This window comes from Lissotriton helveticus, chromosome 5_1, assembly GCF_964261635.1.
Source record: "Lissotriton helveticus chromosome 5_1, aLisHel1.1, whole genome shotgun sequence".
Classification (NCBI taxonomy): Eukaryota; Metazoa; Chordata; class Amphibia; order Caudata; family Salamandridae; genus Lissotriton; species Lissotriton helveticus.
In genome coordinates, this window is record NC_136065.1 from 1,172,134,652 (window position 1) to 1,172,158,988 (window position 24,337).

At 41.8% G+C, this 24,337-nt stretch overlaps 1 protein-coding gene across 4 annotated transcripts in view; it reads right to left on the reverse strand.

The window, feature by feature from the left end:
* CCDC186 (coiled-coil domain containing 186) overlaps nucleotides 1–24,337 on the reverse strand; it is a 603,510-nt gene that overhangs the window by 262,021 nt on the left and 317,152 nt on the right. For all 4 annotated transcript variants that reach the window (XM_078643863.1, XM_078643862.1, XM_078643865.1 and 1 more), the window contains exons 10-11: nucleotides 23,230–23,372; nucleotides 12,306–12,561 (exon numbers count right to left, since the gene is read on the reverse strand). In XM_078643863.1, coding sequence (XP_078499989.1) covers nucleotides 12,306–12,561; nucleotides 23,230–23,372 — 399 coding nt within the window. The remainder of the gene's footprint in view (nucleotides 1–12,305; nucleotides 12,562–23,229; nucleotides 23,373–24,337) is intronic.

Here is a 24,337-nt window from a genome sequence, read left to right on the forward strand (position 1 = left end):
TTGCTTCCAAATCACCACCCCTGGGGTCTTTCTCAATTTTGGATAGTACTGTCCATTTTAAATCACTTTTCACATGTTTATACTTTGCCCAGTGATTCACCAATGGGGCATTTTCAACTCCTCTATGTATCCGTGACTTATGCTGCGTTATTCGATTCCTTACTTCTTGTGTCGTCTTCCCAATATATACTAAAGGGCAGGGGCAGATGATCGCGTACACGACATTTTTTGTTTTACAATTTGTAAAAACGTCGTGCTTCCAAAAGATGTTTTCAAACGTAAATACAGAGTCTTCGATGGTCTCGTTGCAGCAAGTACATGTTCCACATTTGTGGTGCCCTTTCGGTGGCGGGAAGCCAAATATACTTTGTAGTGTTGGTGCTTTCAAAACTGGTAGAGCCGCCCTTACGACATGGTTGGCTACGCTCTTCTCTTTTTTATATGCGAAGAGCGGAGGTGCAGAAAAATCCTCGTGGAGGTTTTTGAGTAAATGCCAATTGGACATTATAAGTTTCTTATGTTGATTGGCCGCTGGGCAAAACGTAGTTACGCACACCATCCGTTTGAGGTCCTGTTTGGTTTTTTCCTCCAATAAAGTCTCTCGTGGAGTCCACCAGGCCCGTTTCAGGGAGTTTTTAAGTAATTTTTTGGGGTACCCTCTTTGGATAAGGCGATTTTTCAAATGGTCAGCGTGTTTAAAGTACTCTTCCTTCCCCGAACAATTACGTCGGATCCTTAGGAATTGTCCATAGGGTAGGTTTTGTCTGAGACTGCGTGGGTGGTTACTGTTAAAATGTAAAGATTTGTTCCTGTCTGAAGGCTTGCGGAATAGAGTAGTATTCAGGCCTTCCCCATTTGGGTCCACTTTGACGTCCAGGAAGGTAATGGATTCCTTGGATGCTGTCATAGAGAACTTGATGTCGCATGTCCTCGAGTTTAGCCAACAGACAAATTGATTCAGGTCCTCGTGTCCTCCTGTCCAAATAAGGAACACGTCATCTATATACCGCATATAGTTGGAAATGCAGTCGCCAAATGGATTGTCATTGTATATGAATTTGTCTTCGAAAAGTCCCATGAACATTATAGCTAGCTCTGGAGCAAAGGGGCAACCCATCGCCACCCCTTTTATCTGGTAAAAAAACTCTGCATCAAAAGTAAAAAAGTTTTTTTGTAATGCAAAGCGAGCTAGATCGAGAATAAAATCAGTGGGCACTCTTACTGGTCTTTCTCTTTTCTCCAAGAATACCGTAAGCGTTTCCAATGCTTGTTCTTGCGGTATTTGGGTGTATAAGGACACCACATCCAGTGTCACAAGGAGCTGTTTGTTTTGGTCGAAGCTGATGGTAGATATTCGATTTAAAAATGCAGTGGTGTCTTGAAGGTGAGCAGGAATGGTCTGAATGAAGGGTTTCAAAAAGAAATCGATATATTTCGCTATAGGTTCAAAGAGTGAATCGCATCCAGAAATTATTGGGCGGCCCGGCAGCAGTTGTGGTCAATTGTCATTTTATAGCTAGGTTTCTCAGCATTGGCCTTTGTTTTGTTATATAAATTTGGTTGGACTCAGCCTTGCTGAGGTAGGAGTCAAGACCCTTTTTTGATTCTTTGATCATTTAGCGGGCAGCTGCTCGCGAGGTCCTGAAAGGTAGGGGAATGTCTACCGCAGGGTATTAGTGTTTGTTGTAACAGGTCCGGTGACGTGCCCACTGTTGGGGCAAGTGTGTGTGGTCACACAGGAGGTGATTTTTTCTTCGGGTTTCACTATTCTTTATTTATCTTTCTCATTGCACTTGTTTTGTGTTTAATTTTTGTGTTATGGCTGAAAAAGATACACTTGCTTTTAGTGAGGAACACATACAGAATTTGATTAGGGACCCTCCAGTTTTTGCCTCTGCAGCTCTAAGCCTTACCGCCAATACTCAGAACGAGTCGGATAAACTAACTCGTCTCCGTAAAAAACAAATCCGGACAGACCTACATGGTCACTTTCTACTCCAGCACCTTCGGTCAGGCACCATCCCAGCAGGACTGGTCATTCGTAATATACCGGTGGTGTTCACTGACGACCCGGTATACAAAAAGGGATTCAGCGGAATCGAAACGAAGTGCAGCAGGGACCTCATGGTCCTAACTATTGAAACTGCACATAGGACATCAATCAAAGAATTGGAGGAAATATCAACGTTACAAAGAGAAATTGAATCAAATCAGCTCATCACAGATTCCAAAATACTTCTGGAAAAAATTGACAAGGAAATCTTGGAATTCAAGGATTTTACAGTCACTCAAAAAAAAAACAAATTCGAGCTGGATAAAAAGAACTTCTCATTAGAATCCATCTACCCGTACCTGAATAAGGATTTCTACACGCATTCTGATTCGCGACGGTTCTTACAGGACAATCAGGGGCGATCACGTCGCAAATTTCTGACTTTCTCTGATACCACTTCATCATCAGGAAGCGATTCGGATAATACTAACCGACCACCCCAAAATAGAACAGGGAATCGATCAGACCAATATCAACAACAACCACAAAACCAACAACCTTTTTTAGGACGGGGCCAACAAAAAACCAGAGGCCGAGTACGCTACACCCAACCATGGGAAATGAGGACACGTCAGAAATTCTACAAGAATTAGACAATTCACCAATCTATAATCTTTCAGACAGGACGCTCACAGTAGCTGAAAGATCTGTTCTGACTAAAGGACTTAATTTCGTGCCATCCAGACCGACGGATTATGTCAAAATGAAACTAGAGACATTAGAATTCTGTCGAAAGATTCGTCTTAAAACATGTTTTCATGATACTATTGACAACTCTCAAGAGGAAGCGACAGGCCTAAGGAAAAAATCAACCTTTTGCCCAAAAGGACCCAAAATCCCTAAGGAGGTTGCTACATTTGAAAGAACTGTTCTGTCCGGAATATCTTCAATTGAAAAGAAAAAGACATTCGTGAAGTACAATTTATCCAAAGCCGAAAAAGAAGCATTGATGACTGTAAAAAATGATACCACCATTGTAGTCAAACAGGCGGACAAAGGCGGAGCCGTCGTTATTTGGGATATCACCAAATACAAACAAGAAGTACACCGCCAACTTGATGACCAGAATTGCTATAGGCGCATTGGGAAAGATCCAACATTAGAAATAAAAAACCAGCTATTTGATGTGATTCAAAGAGGCTTTGATGATGGATTTGTAGGACCTAAAGAACTGTTGTTCCTACAAAACAAAAATCCCAGAACACCAGTGTTCTATGTGCTCCCGAAACTGCACAAGGATGAAAACAACCCCCCGGGCCGCCCAATAATTTCTGGATGCGATTCACTCTTTGAACCTATAGCGAAATATATCGATTTATTTTTGAAACCCTTCATTCAGACCATTCCTGCTCACCTTCAAGACACCACTGAATGAATGAATGAATGAAATATGATTTATTCACGCGCTACTATGCCCACTGGGCGTCAAGGCGCCTAACTCAAAAAGATTAGCTGCGGGCAGACAGAGACACGAGCTCACTGATATGCTTTGGAAAAACACCAAGTTTTCAGAGCTTTCTTGAAAAGATCCAGAGAGGGCTGTAGTTTAATCTCCAAGGGAAGAGTATTCCAGAGCTGAGGCGCCAGAATAGAAAAGGCCTTGTTCCCCCATCTTACCGTCTTAGCGCGTGGGACTACCAGTTGGTTAAGCTCTAACGACTGCATTTTTAAATCGAATATCTACCATCAGCTTCGACCAAAACAAACAGCTCCTTGTGACACTGGATGTGGTGTCCTTATACACCCAAATACCGCAAGAACAAGCATTGGAAACGCTTACGGTATTCTTGGAGAAAAGAGAAAGACCAGTAAGAGTGCCCACTGATTTTATTCTCGATCTAGCTCGCTTTGCATTACAAAAAAACTTTTTTACTTTTGATGCAGAGTTTTTTTACCAGATAAAAGGGGTGGCGATGGGTTGCCCCTTTGCTCCAGAGCTAGCTATAATGTTCATGGGACTTTTCGAAGACAAATTCATATACAATGACAATCCATTTGGCGACTGCATTTCCAACTATATGCGGTATATAGATGACGTGTTCCTTATTTGGACAGGAGGACACGAGGACCTGAATCAATTTGTCTGTTGGCTAAACTCGAGGACATGCGACATCAAGTTCTCTATGACAGCATCCAAGGAATCCATTACCTTCCTGGACGTCAAAGTGGACCCAAATGGGGAAGGCCTGAACACTACTCTATTCTGCAAGCCTTCAGACAGGAACAAATCTTTACATTTTAACAGTAACCACCCACGCAGTCTCAGACAAAACCTACCCTATGGACAATTCCTAAGGATCCGACGTAATTGTTCGGGGAAGGAAGAGTACTTTAAACACGCTGACCATTTGAAAAATCGCCTTATCCAAAGAGGGTACCCCAAAAAATTACTTAAAAACTCCCTGAAACGGGCCTGGTGGACTCCACGAGAGACTTTATTGGAGAAAAAAACCAAACAGGACCTCAAACAGATGGTGTGCGTAACTACGTTTTGCCCAGCGGCCAATCAACATAAGAAACTTATAATGTCCAATTGGCATTTACTCAAAAACCTCCACGAGGATTTTTCTGCACCTCCGCTCTTCGCATATAAAAAAGAGAAGAGCGTAGCCAACCATGTCGTAAGGGCGGCTCTACCAGTTTTGAAAGCACCAACACTACAAAGTATATTTGGCTTCCCGCCACCGAAAGGGCACCACAAATGTGGAACATGTACTTGCTGCAACGAGACCATCGAAGACTCTGTATTTACGTTTGAAAACATCTTTTGGAAGCACGACGTTTTTACAAATTGTAAAACAAAAAATGTCGTGTACGCGATCATCTGCCCCTGCCCTTTAGTATATATTGGGAAGACGACACAAGAAGTAAGGAATCGAATAACGCAGCATAAGTCACGGATACATAGAGGAGTTGAAAATGCCCCATTGGTGAATCACTGGGCAAAGTATAAACATGTGAAAAGTGATTTAAAATGGACAGTACTATCCAAAATTGAGAAAGACCCCAGGGGTGGTGATTTGGAAGCAAAGTTGTCACAACGTGAGGCAATGCTAATAATGAAGTTCAATACAGCAATTAGGGGGTTAAATGAGATCTCGGAAATATATAAACCGACTGTTTAATTTGCCCAAACTTTGTCCTGGTCCTTTCATTTGAAATCCAGTCCGGTTTTTTGTAATCCCGGATTCACATGGGTCCACAGACACTAAAACTACAAGTCCCATGAGCACTTAGAATCCACCTGGTTACCAGGAAGTACTGTTCCCAGAGGCACAACCAGTCCAGACGAACCATTCGATCGAGTCTGAGCTAAGGAAGGACCCCTTTGCCTCCAAACGGTATGTTTTGCCACAGGTCCGCTTGACACTCCGCAAGCTTTACACGCGCTAAGACGCCCAGCATCTAAGACTCTGCCCCGTTTGTTTCACAGCTAAGGAGCAACCGCGCATCAATAACGTGGAGATGCCGGCGAGCGAGAAGCCATCTCAGCAGCGGGTAAGCACGGCACCCCCTAGTTAGAACTAGTTGAGTGAGTGCGGGTTGGAATGTATGAGTAAACATAGTACATGTCTGTATTTTTTGTCTCACAGTCCCCGTGAATACTTCCTTTTGGGATACAATTATAAATCCGCAGTTTGGACACCAAATTTCACACGATTGAATATGAAGTATCGACAATCACCTTAAGGTAGGGAGCAGCTATGGTTATTCTTGAGCTGGTCTCTCTTTTCATTCTGTAGTAAACAATCCTAAGTAAGCTTTTGTCATTCTTTCAGAACCCACCCGGTCCTGAGGAGAACCCCGACAACAAACAGGGGTTCGAAACGCGTCGACCAGCCCTGTCCCGTATTTGGTGTATTACTGTTGTGACACCAGTTCTTTTATTTATTTTTTGATACAAGACATTCTCTGACAAAGCTGTGAATTAGACAGACTCTGTAAATTGACAATCACGAAAGGACTCTTCTCTATTTACTTGTCACCAATACGTGGATATATTGTTTTTGCGCCATTTGTTTGAATGTTTGTTGTATGATTGACTGGCCAAGTGTGTATGTAATGTATAAAATGTTTTTTGTATTTTATGCTTATGTTTGTATATATTGTATATAAAAAATTCTTTGTATTCCCATGCACTAAAAAGTTTTGTGCTAAAAAAAGTAAAAATTCTACGAAAGAGAATAAATCTCACATGATGCTATACGTTGAGCAGGCTGTTTTTGTTTGATTCATCAACAGCAGTTGTGGTCAATTGTCATTTTATAGCTAGGTTTCTCAGCATTGGCCTTTGTTTTGTTATATAAATTTGGTTGGACTCAGCCTTGCTGAGGTAGGAGTCAAGACCCTTTTTTGATTCTTTCCTCTGGGACCTGTGGCATCATTTCCCACAGGGAGTGGGAGTAATGGCCCTATGAGCATGCAGTGTACATCGACCACAACAGAAGGCTGGTGGAAGAAATAAAATTCTTACCCAAACTGTCCAGTCTCTTGGATTCCCTCTCCGGGGGTGCGGAAGGAAACATGCCTTGGTAGGTAGAGGCTTGGATCACCAAGCTATCGGGGGTAGGGTAGTTGGTGAAGAAGTTTGGGTCTCCTGGTGCAGAGCGATGGCGGCGGGCGATTGGCCTATTCACAGGAGTCCCTGTGCTGGGCTTGGACCAGGTTCCCAGTAGGACATTAGTTAAGGCCTCTTTGAAGGACAGAAAGGGTTCAGAGGAGACGACACCTGGCTGCAGGACCTCTGCCATGATATTAGTCTTGACCATCACTGAAGGGAGCTGAAGGTCCAGGACCTCAGCTGCCCTTCACACCATCACCGCATATGATGCTCTCTCCTCCATAGCCACGGTAGGGGCAGAAAGCAGGTCAGAATCTAGAGCGGTATCCAGTCCGCTGGCTTAAACCCAATTCCTCATAGCAGTCCAATTCTTGGTAAGACAGGTCTTGTAAAGGGTCCAGCAACACTTCCCAATCTTCCTCCATTCCTAGCCCTTCAAAATAAGGCTGAGGAAACGACCTAGGGTGAAAGAGTTCTGTCGGTGCTGTTATTTGCGTCAGTTTGGCACCAATCCGGCACAGTGTAGTCGGGGATTAGAATGTGGCTGGCACCACTGGGGTTCGCAGGGAGCCTCGGCATCGGCGCTGGCTTCAGGGAAGGTTGCAATGACACGAACGGCATCGATCCGGATCCATGAGGGGGGTGTCATCAGTGCTGGAGCCGCCAAGGTGGAAACTGATGGAGCCCTCTACGAGTCTCTGGTGCCCGAAAGTGTGCCGGTACTGTCAGGCCATCAAAATATGAGGCACATGGCATTATAAAATTCCTTAAGCTGGGCGGGTCGCCCCAGACCCGACTCCCGGAAAGGCGGGGAAGCACAGAGCCGACCTGGGTGCAGGTTTAGAAGAACGAGGCCTAGAATGCAGAGACTCCTCCGCCGTCTCGGCCAACAAATGGGGAGAAGTCGAAGCACGCTTCTGCTTCTTATTTTTTTGTGCTTCTAACCTGACCTACTAGACGACTTTGAGTGGGAGGACTAAGACTTAGTGCCTGGACCTTCCTATCGACCAGGACCGTGAACGAGACATCGAAGGAGAGCGACATGGTGCCAAGCAAGCAACTTTAAGGACTGCTCCCTCCATGTTTTTGCAGCCATGGCCTGGCAGTTGGAGCACGACTTTGAGCTGTGGTCGTGCTCCATGCTCCAGAGGCAAAATAGGTGTGGCGCCGCACGTTTTAAATCCAGAAGTCTTCTTGGACATGATGGATAAAACTTAGACAGCAAAAAGAGGTCGACAAAATGTCGAAACAAGCATTAAAAATACAATAGGTCTCGCCTTTGATCAAGTTAAAGCCATTTGCTTTGCTACACAATACCATTAGCAAAGCAAATAGCTTTAACTTAATCAAAGGTGAGACCTATTGCATTTTCACTGCTTGTATTATCTTGTCCCGAGGTACAGAAATCTTGGTCTTTGTACTCTTTGGGCCGCATACCATAATATATGATTATTATGAATTAGTCGTTCATTCTGCTGAACAACTCGCCTCTCTGTCATTCCTTTGCTATTTCTGTGTCTGTCCATGTAACTGTCCATTCATCTTGCTGTCTGTCTGTCTGTCTTGAACTCTGTTTGCCGGTCCTTCCGCCCGACCATCCATGCTTCTTCTGCTCGCCTGTCTGTCTATTCATCCACCCATTTATTTACCTACAGTTGTTTTGCTAATGATGCAGTCATTCACCAGCAAACTCCTCTCACACCTGCCCCATTCAAACACACTCTACACGTACAACCTCTTATTAGGTACACAAACATGCACTTGACTCAACATATGAACAGCCCCCACCTACAAATTCTCTCATACTGCATTAATTGAAGCCATGCTTAAACACACTTCCATGCACTCACGTGCGTCAGCACACACAAACACTCCAGTTACAAACACACTACTGTGACACAACCTTGGCACATACAGAATATGAGGCGTACCCTTGGCTTTGTACGTAGTGCATTCACAAGGTCAGCTCACACATGCCTTCTACCAAGACTTGATTTACTCTCATCTTATTCACAGATGCCAAGCATTGATTCTGCTTACACACAACCAACTCACATCCACAAACCTTTCTCTAACATTCACACTCACACCACTTAGCCTTCACAAATAGACACTAGAATTATCAACATACACAAACTCAACTCAGAAACAATCCACTTTGTTTCACAGAGTCCACCTTCCGTGAAACCTTTTCTAGTCACAAACCCTTGCATTCTACTTCCACAGCAGTAATGCAAAATTCAGACCCATGCAGCCTATCAACTTTCACATAGTGGACACTCTCAACAATTCCATTACTAAAGTATTCCACTGGTATGTAGTTCATTAAAAAAAATTGGCTTCACACACTCAATAATGTGGACAGGCTTTAATTTCCAGGTGGATATAAACACATACTCCATTCACAACTAACGGCACGTACACGTACATAAACACACACACACATTATACACACACTTTACAAGAGGTCGTAGGGGATCACATTAGAAGCTAAACATTAACACATACATAAATACTGAGGTACACACCAATACAGAAAGTCGGTGGTATGGTGATCTTTCAGCCCATTTTAGACTCTGACATGATGTGAATGACTGGCCTTAAGCCCCTAAATGCTTTTCACTTTTGCGGAGTGTGGGAGTTATGCTGGTAAAAGTGGTGAACACAATATTTTTTTCCTGAAGACAGGAAGCTGTCATTCATGGCTCGCACCATTCAATTTGCTTGCACTTCATCTTTAGGCTGTTTTCTGGCGCTCAACTAGCAGTGCTTGTAATGGAAATATACAAGCATTTGCAAAGCAATAAGTCTCGCATTACTGAAAGTTTGAGCTATTGGCGTTGGTAATAGTAATGCAACGCCAATAGCTCCAAATATTCAATAATGCAAGACCTCGTGCCTTGCAAATTGTTGCTTTTCTATTCATTCACTTTTGTAGAAATCGCGACACCCACGCCTTAGCTTAAGATGTTTAAAGCTAAAACAGGGCGTGCTGTCATTGTAACAAAAGTAAATAAATTGAAAATAAAAGGCGTTTAATTAGAACTTAGTTGAAAATGTTGCACTTGTATTTTGTTCACTTTTTAGATTATACCTCAAGAAAGAATGTTAATAAATGAAATGGAAGATGACATGCTCTTAGAATCTAGTGATTGGTTGCAATGTGCTGTGACATCTTTGCTGCCGATGGCCCATAACACTGAAGGTACAGATCTTCAATCAATCAAGGGTTTGTAAAGCGCACTACTCACCTGTTAGGGTCTAAAGGCGCCAGGGGAGGGGGCAGTTTCGGACTAGTCTCTGCCTCGGATCACTCGAAGAATCAATCAATCAAGAGTTTTCATCTGGTGGCACTGGCTGACTTTGAGATAAGTGCCAAGGGAGATCGAGCTGTGTGTACCCTCACGCTGCCACGCACTTGAAGCAGTACCCAGACACATGTCCCACAGTTCTGCATTTTCATGAATATACCATGAGATAAGTCAAGGCATTTCTACCCTCCCACCAAATCACAGCCTGAGTGGCCTCTTTTTCCCTGACGGCTATTACGCATGCACAGACCGTCATCAGAAGATGTTTTTGGTGCTGGATAGGGGCTATGAGCTATGTAGCAAATTTTGGGGGGTTGGATTCTAAACCCCCTCCTCTAAAGAAGGCCATCTGAAAAGATGTAAATCAACTGGACACTGAGTTCTGATGCCTTTCATGATCACTGTTTCCAACATTGAGAGACGGGATTAGAACAGAAACTCTGGGACCCAAATTGAACAAAAGAGCCCTCAGCTTTGAACAGTAGCAGTAAATACCAATATACCAAGGCCGACCGGTAGCGCCTTTGCGAGGGTAGCAGCACAGGAGCTATAACGCATCGTAAGATTATGAATGGTATTTAAAGGTACACGTAGACGGCACAAAGGAGAAATAATAACCTCAAATGTGAACATGAGTTAACATGCGGCGAAAGATCTTTGATGCACTGCCAGACTAATCCCACTTGTTGCATCGCACAATCGCGTTTGTCCCGTTCTAGTAGTATAAACACAATAGGTTCCCAAACCCTGGTTAATTACTGAGACATTTTAACACCCAAGTGTGAAGCATTATTACGGACAGTCGTACAGAAAGGACTGGAAAGTACAACCTTCCACTGCAAGCAGCTGATGGCTGATAGGCGCTGTAGTGAAACAAAGCACAGAGCCTTCTACATAAAACGTATGCACATAGTGGCCATGGTAATAAAGTGTATTACGCCACAGTAAAGGATCCAATCCCCGCATGCACATCTTTTGTACTGTTTGTCACCCCGGGTGCACACTGGAATCGTATCGATTCCACAAGTCCTCTGCATGGCAGAGCAGCGCATGCGCTGCTTTACGCAAGGCCAAGACCTAAAAAGTGACAGCGGGTAGCCCTCTTCACGGATCTGCGCTGGCTGCCGTGGAAAGAAAAGAACAGACATCAGCACTCCGAGGTGGTGCCTATATAAGTGACTTGGACGTCACTAAGGTGGAAATTAAGTTGACAATGTCACGGGGAGCCAACCAATGCCACCTACTGGCGGCCAGGGGTATTGCTCACAGAAAAATCTTCCAGATCCAGTCTGACGCCTGGAAAATTCAAAGGAAAGGAATCTGCAGCTAGGTGTCTCTATCAGATATATTACAATTCCTAGTTCTACCAGTGGGATTCACGAGGCAAAAAACAAAAAAAAGAAAATTATATACTGTTGGCAACACAAAGAGAAAGTGTGGAGAAAAGACATCTTCCATGTACAGAAACACCAATAAAGAGGCAGAAGGCTGCAAAGCTTCTCTCACACTGGGTGAGATAAACAGATAATATCACAAAAGACCAGGGAATTCAGAAACGGAATCAGAAGATTATCATCGTGAGAGTGGAGGAAGACCAATGTGATTTTTTTTTAAATCATTTTTATTAGCATTTGATTGTAAAATAGAGTACACATATATCAGCTATCACAGGAATGAAACATCATGCCGGTGGCACGTCATGGCGACTGTTACAGCCCCAGCCCACTGTACATCCTATCTGTCAGTTCAGTAGGCTACATCGCTGATGTGGGGAGATACATGGGTATAAAGCATGTGTCCAAGAGAGCTGGTCTGTACTGAAAATCGGGTGTGAGCTCTCAATGCTAGCCCTGTGGGTGACTTGTCGCTATCTTTGCAAATAACGATCAGAACTCTTCAAAACTGGGGAGTAGAACTGGGGTACACTGTGTCTATGATAGCATCGCAGAATCGGGGCTCTCGGATTAAAACATCCGGATTGAATTTCTGGTTGCACGGTGCTAAGAGGGGGGTAGGGGGACTCAGACCGGGAGTGGTATATGAATTGTATGCCCAGGCTACTATCTCTGACGGAAGACAATTTTGATATATATGTAAACAGACTAATTGTCATCCACCTAGTTCACTGGAACTATGCTAAATAAACATGACCTGAATTATCGGTACAGACAAGGAGTTGCAGTGATTTAGTAAAGAAGGTAAGAACAGAGACTAATAGTCAGAGGTCCTAAATATTAATTCTATCATATCAAGATTGCTAGCAGTGTTGCTCTTCACCAGGCATTAACTTATTTAAGTTAAAAAAAAAACACAACAACCATCCATCTTGTGATCTTTCACTGATAGCCATTAATGTTTTTATTGAGAATGTTTTACATACCAGGTCAGTGTTTGACTGCTTCAGGTGTTCTAACTGGCCTTGCAAGTCTCTTTCACTATAGCCAAGGTTATCGAGCTGCGTCTGCAGGGAATTGGTTTCAGACTGGATTTGTGCGTTCTTACTAGTAAGCTTCTCCGTGAATACCAGCAACTCAGACTCCCTTCTGCGGCTCCCTTCGATGTCTTTTTGCAAATCATTAATCACGCTGTTCAGGCTGCACACTTCTTCCTTAAAGTTTGTAACCTCCTGTTCAGCCCTAAGAAAAGAAATGTGGATTTAAAGTATCTTTCAAAATAATACAAAGTGAATTGATGCTATTGTCTATACCTCAGAGGGGTTTCAACAGCAATTTACAGTGGTTCCTATAGTGCACTAAACACTAATCCCATTCTTTGAAAATGAACGAACAAATCACCAGTAACGCGTTAGATCTTTCAAAGTGCTGTGAATCAGCTTGGGCTCTAACATCAACGTGAGAGAATTACTTCTACCAGAAGAGAAGGATCCACAAACATGAGCCAACAATTGAAAAAGGTATGACTAATTCTTAAGCCTGGGTGCCAGGGTCACACAAACCGCTAGAAATCACTAGCACTGTGAGGTAGATTACGTGCATTTATGTGAGCTCCACCCCCACACCTCCTCCCCCAAACAAAATGTATCAGAAAACGACTGATAACCCAAAAGTAAGGATGAATTATGGATTAACCATGGTAGAGAAAAAAAAGCAGATTGAAACAAAGTTCCGGCAGTACCATTGGAAAGAAAACACATGATAAATAATCTGTCATGGCTGAGGAAGAGCATTGTCCCCATCGACTGGATCTGTCCAGAGATGGGGTCTCCAACCTTTTCTATAATATGAGCTAATTAGGTTTAATGAAAATCGCTCCGAGCTACTAATATTAATAGAGTTGTGATAGTGACCTCATCAGTCGGGATTGCCAGCAGTAACATAAAAAAAGATGTTGTCAATTTGAAATACCTCTACATGAGAAATGCATAATAGCCATAGGTGCAATGACCCTGGCTTCAAAGTAATAATATTAGTAATAAGTCTCTCCAACACTACAGGATCTCTCACTCAAATATCAACTTTAAATATATTTTGTAAATCCAGCAGTTTTTCCTCCAGACATTAGCTTACGAGTTCTGAAAATATACAGATTTATATCTCGAATACACAGTCTCAGTTTTGTTACACATATCTTATTTCAACCAAGAAAAAAATTCTAATTTGGTAGGCTGAGCATGGGGGTCAATGTTGACCGCCCTTAATGAATATGTTGCAGCTGACCAAACTCTAGATCGAGAAGACCAGAAATGAATGGAACATTGACATCCGCTGAAGGTACATGACCGAAAATTATAGTGACCCTGGGTTGTGACTCATTCCGCTCAACAGTGCATTATGTATTGGGAATCGGTGGACTTGCTTCTGCAGGCGGGATGATTGTATACTTGTATTTCTGGTTATTGTACTGACACCTATGACCATGCACTTTATGTTGTGTTAAACTATAGAAAATGCAAAAATAAAAGTTTAAAATATATATATTTAGTTGACTGAACAGCACACAGAAGAGCTACTAACAGGTAGCAGGAGAGCAACCAGTAGCTCACGAGCTACTCGTTGGAAAAGCCTTGTCCAGAGTTTTTGACAGTGCACTGTATCCTGCTGTTGAACTGGTAAAGTTATGTTGCACTAGTATAGCAGTCATCTTTGAATTGCTTTCAACACTTTGTTGGGGTGAAAACAGAGGAGCTGGAGACCTGTCTATCTCAGTTTGAATGTAATATAATGCTCGCCAAGCCTCCCTATGCTGTGCCTATGCTGTTTAAACACTTTTACGAGAAGGTTATGGACTTGTTTTGAGACATTCCACTCCCTTTACTAATCTGATGATATGCAATATTTTTCCCCTGTGTCTCAGCTGTGTACAGCACAATAGAGCGATTAAAGGAGGCTTAATTTTTCCAGTTTTTTTCTCAACCTTATATTTTTTGCTGCGGAAACCACAAATGCCTATATTCTTCACACAAAACTCCCCAAATATTATAGAGGCCATATTGGTGAAGGACATGAATATGAAGTCTAATGATAATAAAATGTGTCCACGGCAACAAACACTTTAATGCACGTATTACTAAGATGTTAAGCATGAGGCTGTTAATGGATTCTTTGTGAATTTTCAGTTGAATTACACTAATGCGTAGTACCGGGCCTGCTGTGCTCCAATACTGTAAGAGCATCCAAAACGCTTCAGCACACCTTATCATCAGTTTAACAAATATAAGACCAATTTTAGCTTTTAGTGAGAACTGCACTGTCTGAATTCAGAAAGAACTCTGCTAGACCTTTACATTACTTAATTTTTCTGGCCAGAGTTTTTCTATCGGTGAGCCAGGCAAGCTCCTTAAAGATGCTCCATATTTACTTTGGTATTCCCTTTGGTATTCCCTGATGAGCACCAGTCCCTGCTGGCCCGAGAGCCTAATGAAAATATACCCACATCCATAGTAGCAGTACCCTCTCAGGTCAAAGTATTTGTAACTGACGTCTACTGACCGGAGAGTTCAAGGCAAATGCCATTTTAACTATACCTTGGTTGGTGGACACCCTATTACTAGCTCTCAACATCGAATATAAACTTTTCTAAGTACTGCTTGGCTCGAGGTCTTCAATGCAATTGTGTAAAAAATACTGCTTGTATACTGAGTAATGTGCTTGTGCAAGAGACTAGGACTGGTATCATACATAATGATATATAGCATGCACACAAAATGGAATAACTCCTGCATAGAGTAAGGTCATTTTCAGCTTCATGTCTGATGTTGGGAATGTGCTTCACAGACCCCCAAGCAATTTCACCCTTGCCCTGTTTCTGGCTAGATTACTCATTTAGCCCAAAACCCTGCTTGAACAAAAACAAGTGCTGTAAACTGATCTGACTGTCTACGTTTCTCTGCTCCGGACCAGCTTGATCCAAGCTTAACTCTAATAAAGGTGTGTAACTTGAATGGGTCATAATTTACATTCCTGATGCTATTTAAGACGAACCCCTTTAAAATGGAACTCTTCATAAACTGGCATGTACCATCCCTCCTTGAAGGCATGTAATAAGCACAAAACTCTGGAGGAAATTCTGCAAATGTGAAAAGAAGAGGAGGCTGTGCTGCCCAAAAATGGAATGGACCTGATGTTTGAGAAGGAGGTAAAAAATCAGGGCTTTTATGCATGGGGATTTCCTCAAGTAAGTGAGCTCCCAGAAAGTGATGAGGGTGATGTATCTAAGATCACAAGAACTGTACTCCAGACATCTCCTGTGCAATAGGCTCATGCCTGCAGGAGATATTCTCAAGATCCTCTTTGTTCAAAATAAACTCTGACAAGCCTAGTACAAAAAACAACAGATGAATTCTACCATACCTATAAAAGACAACAATTCTTAACCCGAACATCATATCCACACTAAGACGGTCTGCCACCACCAAGTGCGAGGGACTGCTAGTTTCACTATTCCACAGCTGCAGTACAACCAAACGTTCAAGTGAAAGTGAATTAAAAAAACCTGATATATTCCTCTACAGTTTATCTCCCCTTGAATGCTTTTCCCTAAACAGTAAATATTTAAGAAGATACAAGTATAAGTTGTGAACGTCAAATCTTTAAAGCAAACATCATTTAGCCCTGTAGCAGCCTCCTTCCCCTAACCTAGGCAGCATTTCTAGCACTTCATGTCCTTCTCCGCCCAAAAATCTACACCACAGTAGTACCACCTTCTGATGTGTTTCTCACTTTGCACCATAAAACCTTACATACTTGTGGAATACTTAAATCCTCTTCAAAAATGGTTCTGGAACAATGCTTAAGAAGAAAGGAAGCAGAGAAACAGTTTGTAGTCAGCTTCCCTCTGATGGGCTGGAAACCTTTAAATCAGGGGTCTCCGACCTTTTATGTTATAAGAGCTACTTATGTTCAATGAAAATCTTCCTGAGCCTCTATTACTAGAGTTGTAACAGTAACCACATCAGACAAGATTACACTTTTTGACCCCTGTACGCAAGATTTTCAGCAGTGATCATTTTAGTGCATCAGGTACATTTGCCAGTACGAAAGACCGAGGGGTCCAAAGCTCCCCAGGTAGTGTGAGCTACTCCTCAAAGAGAAGGAGGGAGAGAAGCACAGATAGGGGGCACCAGTCCCCCTCCTCCACCACAGCAAAGCACTGTCCATTCCATTCGACAAGGCAAATATCAGTAAACCCTTGTCTCCATCCCTCATCAAGGGTTTTAGCAGTAGGCACTGCATGCAACTTCAGAACTGAGAGGCAGAGGGTGTTGTTGCTACTAATTCACAGACACTGCCTCTCCAGTAGATCCCATCAGTTCTTCCGAAGGCTCTACATGGCAATGCGTCTGTTCCGCCCTTGTCCTGCCCCGCAACCCATCCTCCCAGCGGTCAGCCATGTGGTACGTAGCTAGTCCCGCAAAGTCAGGCAGCAGTAAGCACTGCAACTGCTCCTGCTGGGCTCCTCTTTGGCATCAGTAGCCTAAGCCCAGCAATACTTCAGGGAGTTCTCAGTCCATGTGGCTGGTCTTGATAGTGTCTCTGCCCGGCAGTGCCTAGATACAGGATCTCCTGGCTACCATGATGATCAAGTGATGGTCAGCCACCACTCAAGCTGAAAACTTTGGTCGGAAAGGATGTCTGCAAAAAACATATTTAAAAACCTCTGTTGTAAACTGTCAGAAAGTCTGCAGCATATTTAGCTCACTTTTTTTCTGCAGCTGTAACTCCATTTATTTTAAGAGCTTCTAGTTGTGCTGTGTCACACACATTTGTCTTTTAGTACTTAACCCAGATTTGTTCACTTTTTTAATGAACCTACGTAATCAAACTACTGCATTTGCCGGTTGATTGGGGACAGACAGCTAAAGTGAAGCGTGATTATCAAAGCTTCTAATTAAAATGCAGGATCAAATCATACTAACCATGAAAGTTTATAGGCAACCTTTTCCCAAATGCAATAATTCCTCTTTGAAGTACAGAGGAAGGGAAGAATATGACATTTTGGCCAGACCCCACTGGTCCCGGTCTGCGAAAACACAGGCGTCCCTTGAGCACTCCTGAAAATACAGCAAGGCAGAATCCAGGCAAGGCACGAATCAGTTGTCAGGCGTCAAAGGCTCATGTTAAGAATTAGAGGACTCTGGGCCACATGTACAAAGCGGTTTTGCATTTGTAAACCCTCGGAGTCACAAATTCACAGGATGTGTGACTGTAACAGGCTTTCCAAACCATAAGAGTTTGTTTGCGACCCTTTCCAAATCGCAAATAGAAAGGGACTAGAAGGTGAAACCCCCTCATATTTGTAATTCGGTAAAATATATGTTAATGGTTTGTGAACCACAATCGTGGTCGTAAATTATTGAGAAGTTACAGGTCACTGAGTTGTGGTGGTAACTGATGTGCAAAGGGAAAGCCGTCCCCGTGTAACAGCTTCCCTTGTTTCAGCAGATTTACAGCATGCTCCACCTCCTCCCCAAATATCTTACCAAACGGGAAACATTGTTTATTTTTTTCTTAAAAATAAAATCTTAAAAAAGCACCAATTCCTTGGCCCACAAGCTGCTTTTAAATAAAAAAATCTTTCTCATTTAGGAATGCGAACAGATGGATGAAGGTTTCCTGTCGCTTGGAGCCCACTTACCCTCCGTTTATAGCCAATCCCAAGGGAGTGTGTTGAAATGTATCCTCTTTTTAGTAACATCTACTTCCGTACTCCTTTGTCAATGTATTACGGTTGGCACCTTTCCCCTTCCTTCCCCTTGTTAGTTCCCTCTCCCATTTTGCCCCACCCCTGTGCTCTAATCTGTAATGGAAGGTCCGGGCGCTCGCTTTGGAACGTTGAGAGCAGTGCCAGTTCAGTGTGAGGTGACTTGGAGGTGTGAGCACTAAATAAACCTCTTCAACTGACTCCTCAGTTCGTCATCTTATCTTTATAAAAGGTGGCATATAGTGAAGAGCCTCATTAATATTCATAAGATAGGTAGTTCTGCAACCCCCTGTAAATGACAAAACAAAAAAAAGGCAGGTCTCAAAAAGTCAGTGCGTAATTTGCACCCACTATTTGTGACTTGCCTCTTTGTACATCAGGACCTTTGTCAAGGCACTGCTGAACTGATATGACCCATTTGAAAGCTAATATTTTTTAGTCTAAAAGAATTAGAAACAGTTCTACTACTACTGGCCTTGGACACCTGAGCTGCAATTAGAACTTAAATATAGGTTTGTTTTTTATGGCTCCAAAGTTGTAATGTTTTGGAGTAGATGAAAAGTGGGCTGGCCGCCTAGGTCAATGATTGGTTGAACTGCACACCTACAGTTTTAGATCTAAAAGTGACGTTCTTATCACCTTACGTTCATTGTTGGAAGTAAGTGGGTTAAGAGTGCCTTAATCTATTTCCCTTGGATAGACATTATTAGGTCCATCTGACTGATACTTTGTTAGGTGAGAGAAGATGAGAAATTCCTAGTCAGATGTTACTAGTTACGAGTGATTTTAATGCACATACGTATAGTGCTTCTGAAAGTTCAATAATACATTTGCCCTACTTGCCTTAGGAACCATGCAATAACCATATCAATTAGTCAGGTTTATCCATATATGGGATACACTTAAAGGTACAGTAATGATTAAAGGCTGCACCACCACTGATAAGCACACAGTATACACCCCTCATCTATTGTTATCTAAATGGACATTTTTATACAACCTGAGAAATTTCAAGTCTCAGAATATGCAACTGGAAATGTATCAAAAGAACATCAGTGCTTTATGTGGCAGCACATTATAGCAACAAGAAGATTACCTGGAACAAAACATTTGATATTCACAATTAAGGAACAACATAATTTAGTTTCATACATTGTCATGGAATGGGAGAAGTTTAACCATTTCACTGTATGATACCGATGGTTAGATGTCAAATTGTATACCTATGGTGAAGGCATAATAGAATCAAAATATGCAAATTGTTGCTAAAATGATAATGACACGGCCAAAACATAACTAAGAAGGGTAATCTGCAGGATCATAAAGATGAGCCTTTAAAACCTTTAGGGGAAAGAAAATAGAGTACTATTAAAGGCCAAGAAAATGTCAGATATTTCTTATTCCCGAATTCTAAAGTAGGAGGTTGCTGAGCAGCAAGATCATAGTATGTTTTGTTATTCGTTCTGCGATGGTCTTATGGCTAGCTCATTTTAGGATCAGCCAATTTATAGCAGAAGGCATGTATGCAAGGACTAGCTCTAACAACGTTAACTCAACAAACCCTAACTTTGACCAAGGTAACATGAAGCAAGAAGTTCTGATGAAGGTCTGATGTCTCAGATTGTAAAAAAGTCAAAGGTCAACGTTTTAAAGATGATACAGGAACAAAGTATGCTATCCAGACGTGGGCTCTGAACACTTTTAGAACCGATTTGGTCAGTGTGCAGAATTATTTGTTTAATGTCTGCTTAATCAACAAATGCAAACAATCACCGTGAGATCTTTAGTGGTATGGTCCCCATCTTTAAAAGGGACAAATGACAAAGCTATGATTTGAACAATCTAGAAAAGGTGGAGCAGAAACATTATTATTTCAAGATTGTCAAACAAGTTTGGTAAGGGCTGCTTTTCATTAAGCAATTAGGCTGACACACAAAGTCACTGCAGGACGGGGCCTCAACAGAATGTAAATAGGCATTCTATTAGGTTAGGTTTGGGGACCGCTTTAAGTAAAAATGGTCATATTTGGATTAAGAAGGGGACAGCTGTTTACTTTACTGGCAGTTTGAGAAAGGCTGGGTCTGGGAATGCATATAGCCATTCAATCCAGTGCCTTCATCCTCGGCAGGAAATTGAGAATGGCCACTGAATCTACTATTCTGCATGTTCCCTCGATTACATAAAGTATTGTGGCTTACACACACCTCAAGAGAATGTATCTTTCAAGGTGATGTAATATAACCTCCATACAATTTAAGGTTTCAGGCTTACAATGCTGACTAAACCATAGTTACAGAGCGATTATAGTTCAGTGAAGTCACACAAGAACTAATGTTTAAAAGAAAAAAGAAGTTCACCAGTTCTACTTTAGTAAACTAACTGTAACGTGCGCCAAGTCATACACCACTAATGACTTTACATATTACATCACTGAATATACTATCCAATGAGTTTGACAGTATGCTATAGGCTCTGTGGACTGAAATGATTCAACAAGTTCTTTGTGAAGCCAATTTTCTATCACCACTCAAGCAGTAATTGACATAACATTTTGTAACATACAGGACATATAGCATATCTGTACGCTCACCCATATTTAGTCAATATTATCTTTTTTAATATCAGATGTTTCAATTTTTGAAAACTTAAACCAAACAGATGTTTTTCTTTTTTAACTGTTATACAGCTGTTTAAGAAACAATATGGCTCTATAGGCATTAATGGGACCAGCAACTTACTAAGCCTTGAATTCCCTCTGAAAAAATGGATGTCTTTTGTTACTTTAATGGGATGTGCATGTTAAACATCTCATCTGACTCACAATTTTGTGTCAACATCTTCACATCTATGCATTAGCTACTGATAAGGTACATACAGCCAGGCCCTATGGACAACTATTTGTTGTTTGTTAATATTTATTGCCACGTGTGTGAACAAGATGAACAAGAAATCCACTTTAACGTACGCATAATGATTTTAAAGATCTTATATCAGAATTTCAAACACCTGTCCAGGGCTGGCACGTAAACATTTAATTTCCTGCTCTTCATGTTGCTGACCTAGATCTGTTTTAGATTCAACGCCATCTACATTTGGGGTCAAAAGGTCAGGCATTTCTCACTCCGGTTTGGTAGGTAAAAGTCACCTGCTTGGGGGTTCTCCTACACACACTCTTAAGTTGATCTCTTTCAGGAGAGGACTGAAAACCGGTATGTTTGTCTAAAACTTTCTAAACAGACCTCATTTCTATTTTGTTGTTTTGGTAGTTTTTACAGGAGCTAGAAAAGATCATCACTGTGATGCATGCAACAAATGGCTACAATCATTAACAGGACAGTTCGGAGTGAGGTCCCTAGAACTACAGCAAATTAAAGCAATACCACTTTGCAACCTTCTACGACTGGTTTGCTGAGCTTTTCACAAACTACTTACATTACAAAATATATTAAGTAGACCACAAACAAAGTTTAAATCAAACGTTAAAAACGTATACTATACAGAGGCATCAGCCAATATACATATAAGGAATAAGATGCTCAAAAAACAACTAGCGCTCTAAAGATAAAGGTGTTTAAGAACACACAACAAATAGAGAATCACAGATGTTCTATCTTTCTGAATCATAATAAAAAAAGATGTAAAGCAGAGTAAGCAATCACAAAACATGTTTAATAGGTGTGACAATTAATTAGAATCCATCAGCAAACTGAATTGTAGATACTTTGGTTTTACAAAAAAAATATCCTTTCAAGGAGAAAGTATGAGGATACAATTGACCCAAGATTTAGAAAATATAGATCGCTCCATTCACCAACCTTCAAAAGATTTACATACTGTTATGAGAAGAATAACAAACAGTAATTCAATCACAACTTAACTAGAATCACCATGGACAAGTATTTCATTCAAGGCAATCTCTTATGGCTTTAAGAACGTGATTGGCATTAGGTCTGACACATTTTATTTTTTACTAAGAATTAAAACAAGCTTTGGCAAACCCAATATCTTTAGCTTTGTCAATTGTAGTTGAACACAACTATAGGCTTTGCCAAAGACGGTTGATGGATCTAAACTTTGCTGGCATCATCAGTAAAGTCAACAGTGGTGAATGGTCATACTGAAAGAGTGTTTTCTATAATTTCAAGATGGTCAGCATGATGCATCACGCCACATCTTGTCACGCCTCATCATGACCAACTTGAAATTTTAACAAATACACTTTCAAGGCGGCGGGCCACTGCTATTGGCTTTGCCAATGCCGGCACATTCTAAAAGCTACCTTCACTGACAAAGCCAATAGCGACAACTATTATGGAGTGGGACAGGGGTGGAAGAGAAAGTCGGGAGAAAATAGAGAACTGGGAAGAAGGCAGAGAGGGCATGCGACACAAAGCCACAGGAGTGCTCAGTGTTGAACATTTGAGGGAGAGTTGGGAGGAAAGAGATGGGATAGTTGCAGTTGGAGGGGTGGGATAAAGCACAAGCATATTCAATGTTCCATTGATGCCAACAGTGCTTGGATACAATGCATGCTATCTAAATAGAGGATAAAGGAGAAATGTTTCAGGTGCAGCAATTCAAAAAAAGTTAAGAATTTAGTCTGACAAGAAAGCTACACAATCATTAGCAAGCGGCTGACCAACAGCCCACAATGTGCATTATTGTATGAAATGCGGTCAGTGACAGCCTGCTGAAGCTGCCTGTAGTGAGACTGCAAAAAGGTTTGTAAGATGCTAAAAGAGTCTTGTACTGTATGCTTGGGAAAAACCTGGATCCAGTTCTAAGAAGCCATAACCTACTTAAAGTAATTAGGTTAAGAATGACTTAATCAGATCTCATGAATCTTTCAAAACCTCCAATTTAATTTTTATAGATCAAATATTGTAAATGACATTTGTACAAATACTATTAACGGTGCAATGGGCATTGATTAACACTTTGGATTATCCATAGAGCTGATGTTTTAATCACAATTGCTTTCCTCAGTGCTTGTTGGAGTTAAATTCTATAACATCCATAACAAACACGTAACAAACACGTTTTGGGGAAATAACATACTCTGGGAGCAAGACATAAATTTCCACTTACATATTCTACTGAAAGACAAAACAAGACCTTAGGTAACATATGCCAGGTGTTTCTACCTTTGATGCTGTTCTTGTAGCTGTTCTACAATCTTGACCTGGTCTAGTAAATTCTGAATTTCAGCCTTTTGTCTGTTAATAATCTCCTTGTACTTTGAGAGTTCATCTTCCGTTCTCAGCCTTTCAGCCTCAAGACACTTCACCTAAAAGAAAAGAAAAAGAACACTGAGTTAACACCGGTACTGGGGCATGTTTGACAATGACTTCACGCCTACAGATTTAATAGCCTCTTACGTTTTCTGTAATTATTCAATAAACGGGAGTCGAAGTGCAGCATTATTAGTTAACAGTTTTCAACGATGACCATCATTCTCACAAGGAAGTGCGACATGCAGCAATCTCATGCCATCTCCTATATGCTTTGATGATGCTACAACGCATTACAGGCCTTAACATTTTAACATGGTCTGTATTTGTTCACATTAAGCCTTACGATGAGGCCTTAAAATTAACGTCTTTACTTAGCACACAACTTGTTTTGACCGTGCAGACTTTGCAAGGCGGTATGGTTTTCGTGTGTTTGTAAGATTGCCAAAGGCCGACCATTGTATGCTGGTTAGGCTGAGAGGGATTTTCGCACTTTTCACTGCTTGGCATGAACAGAAACTGCAGTTAAGAGGTAACACATCCCTGCAGAACGAGCCCTCTAAAGCTCTGATTCTCGTAGTAAGGGGGTTCTGAAAATCTACACATACTAATACTTCAAATGAAAGTGTTGTATTAAGCTAAATGTTGCTGTCGGCTTCACTCGGGTTTACTAGTCCGAGGTGCCTCCACCAGCTCCATAGGGATTGTAGGAGAGTGGGGTCTGCAATCCTATGGTCACCCCAGATTTTTGCTTTTTGCTTCACTGGTTTACGACTTTCCCTGGCTGTGGGCCTGCTAATCAGACCCACAGCCTAGCTGTTCTCTCTCTAAATTGACAACCATGTACCTTAGGTGCATTTACCAATTGGTACTGGGCCACCTTATCAGTCCCTGTACAGTGTACCATAGGTACCCAGGGCATAGGTGTACCCAGGGCCTACAAGGGGCTGAAGCATTTCTATGCCACCCCTGGCTGGCCATCTAAACAGACACAACTGGCTGCACGACAGCTGGGGCAAGG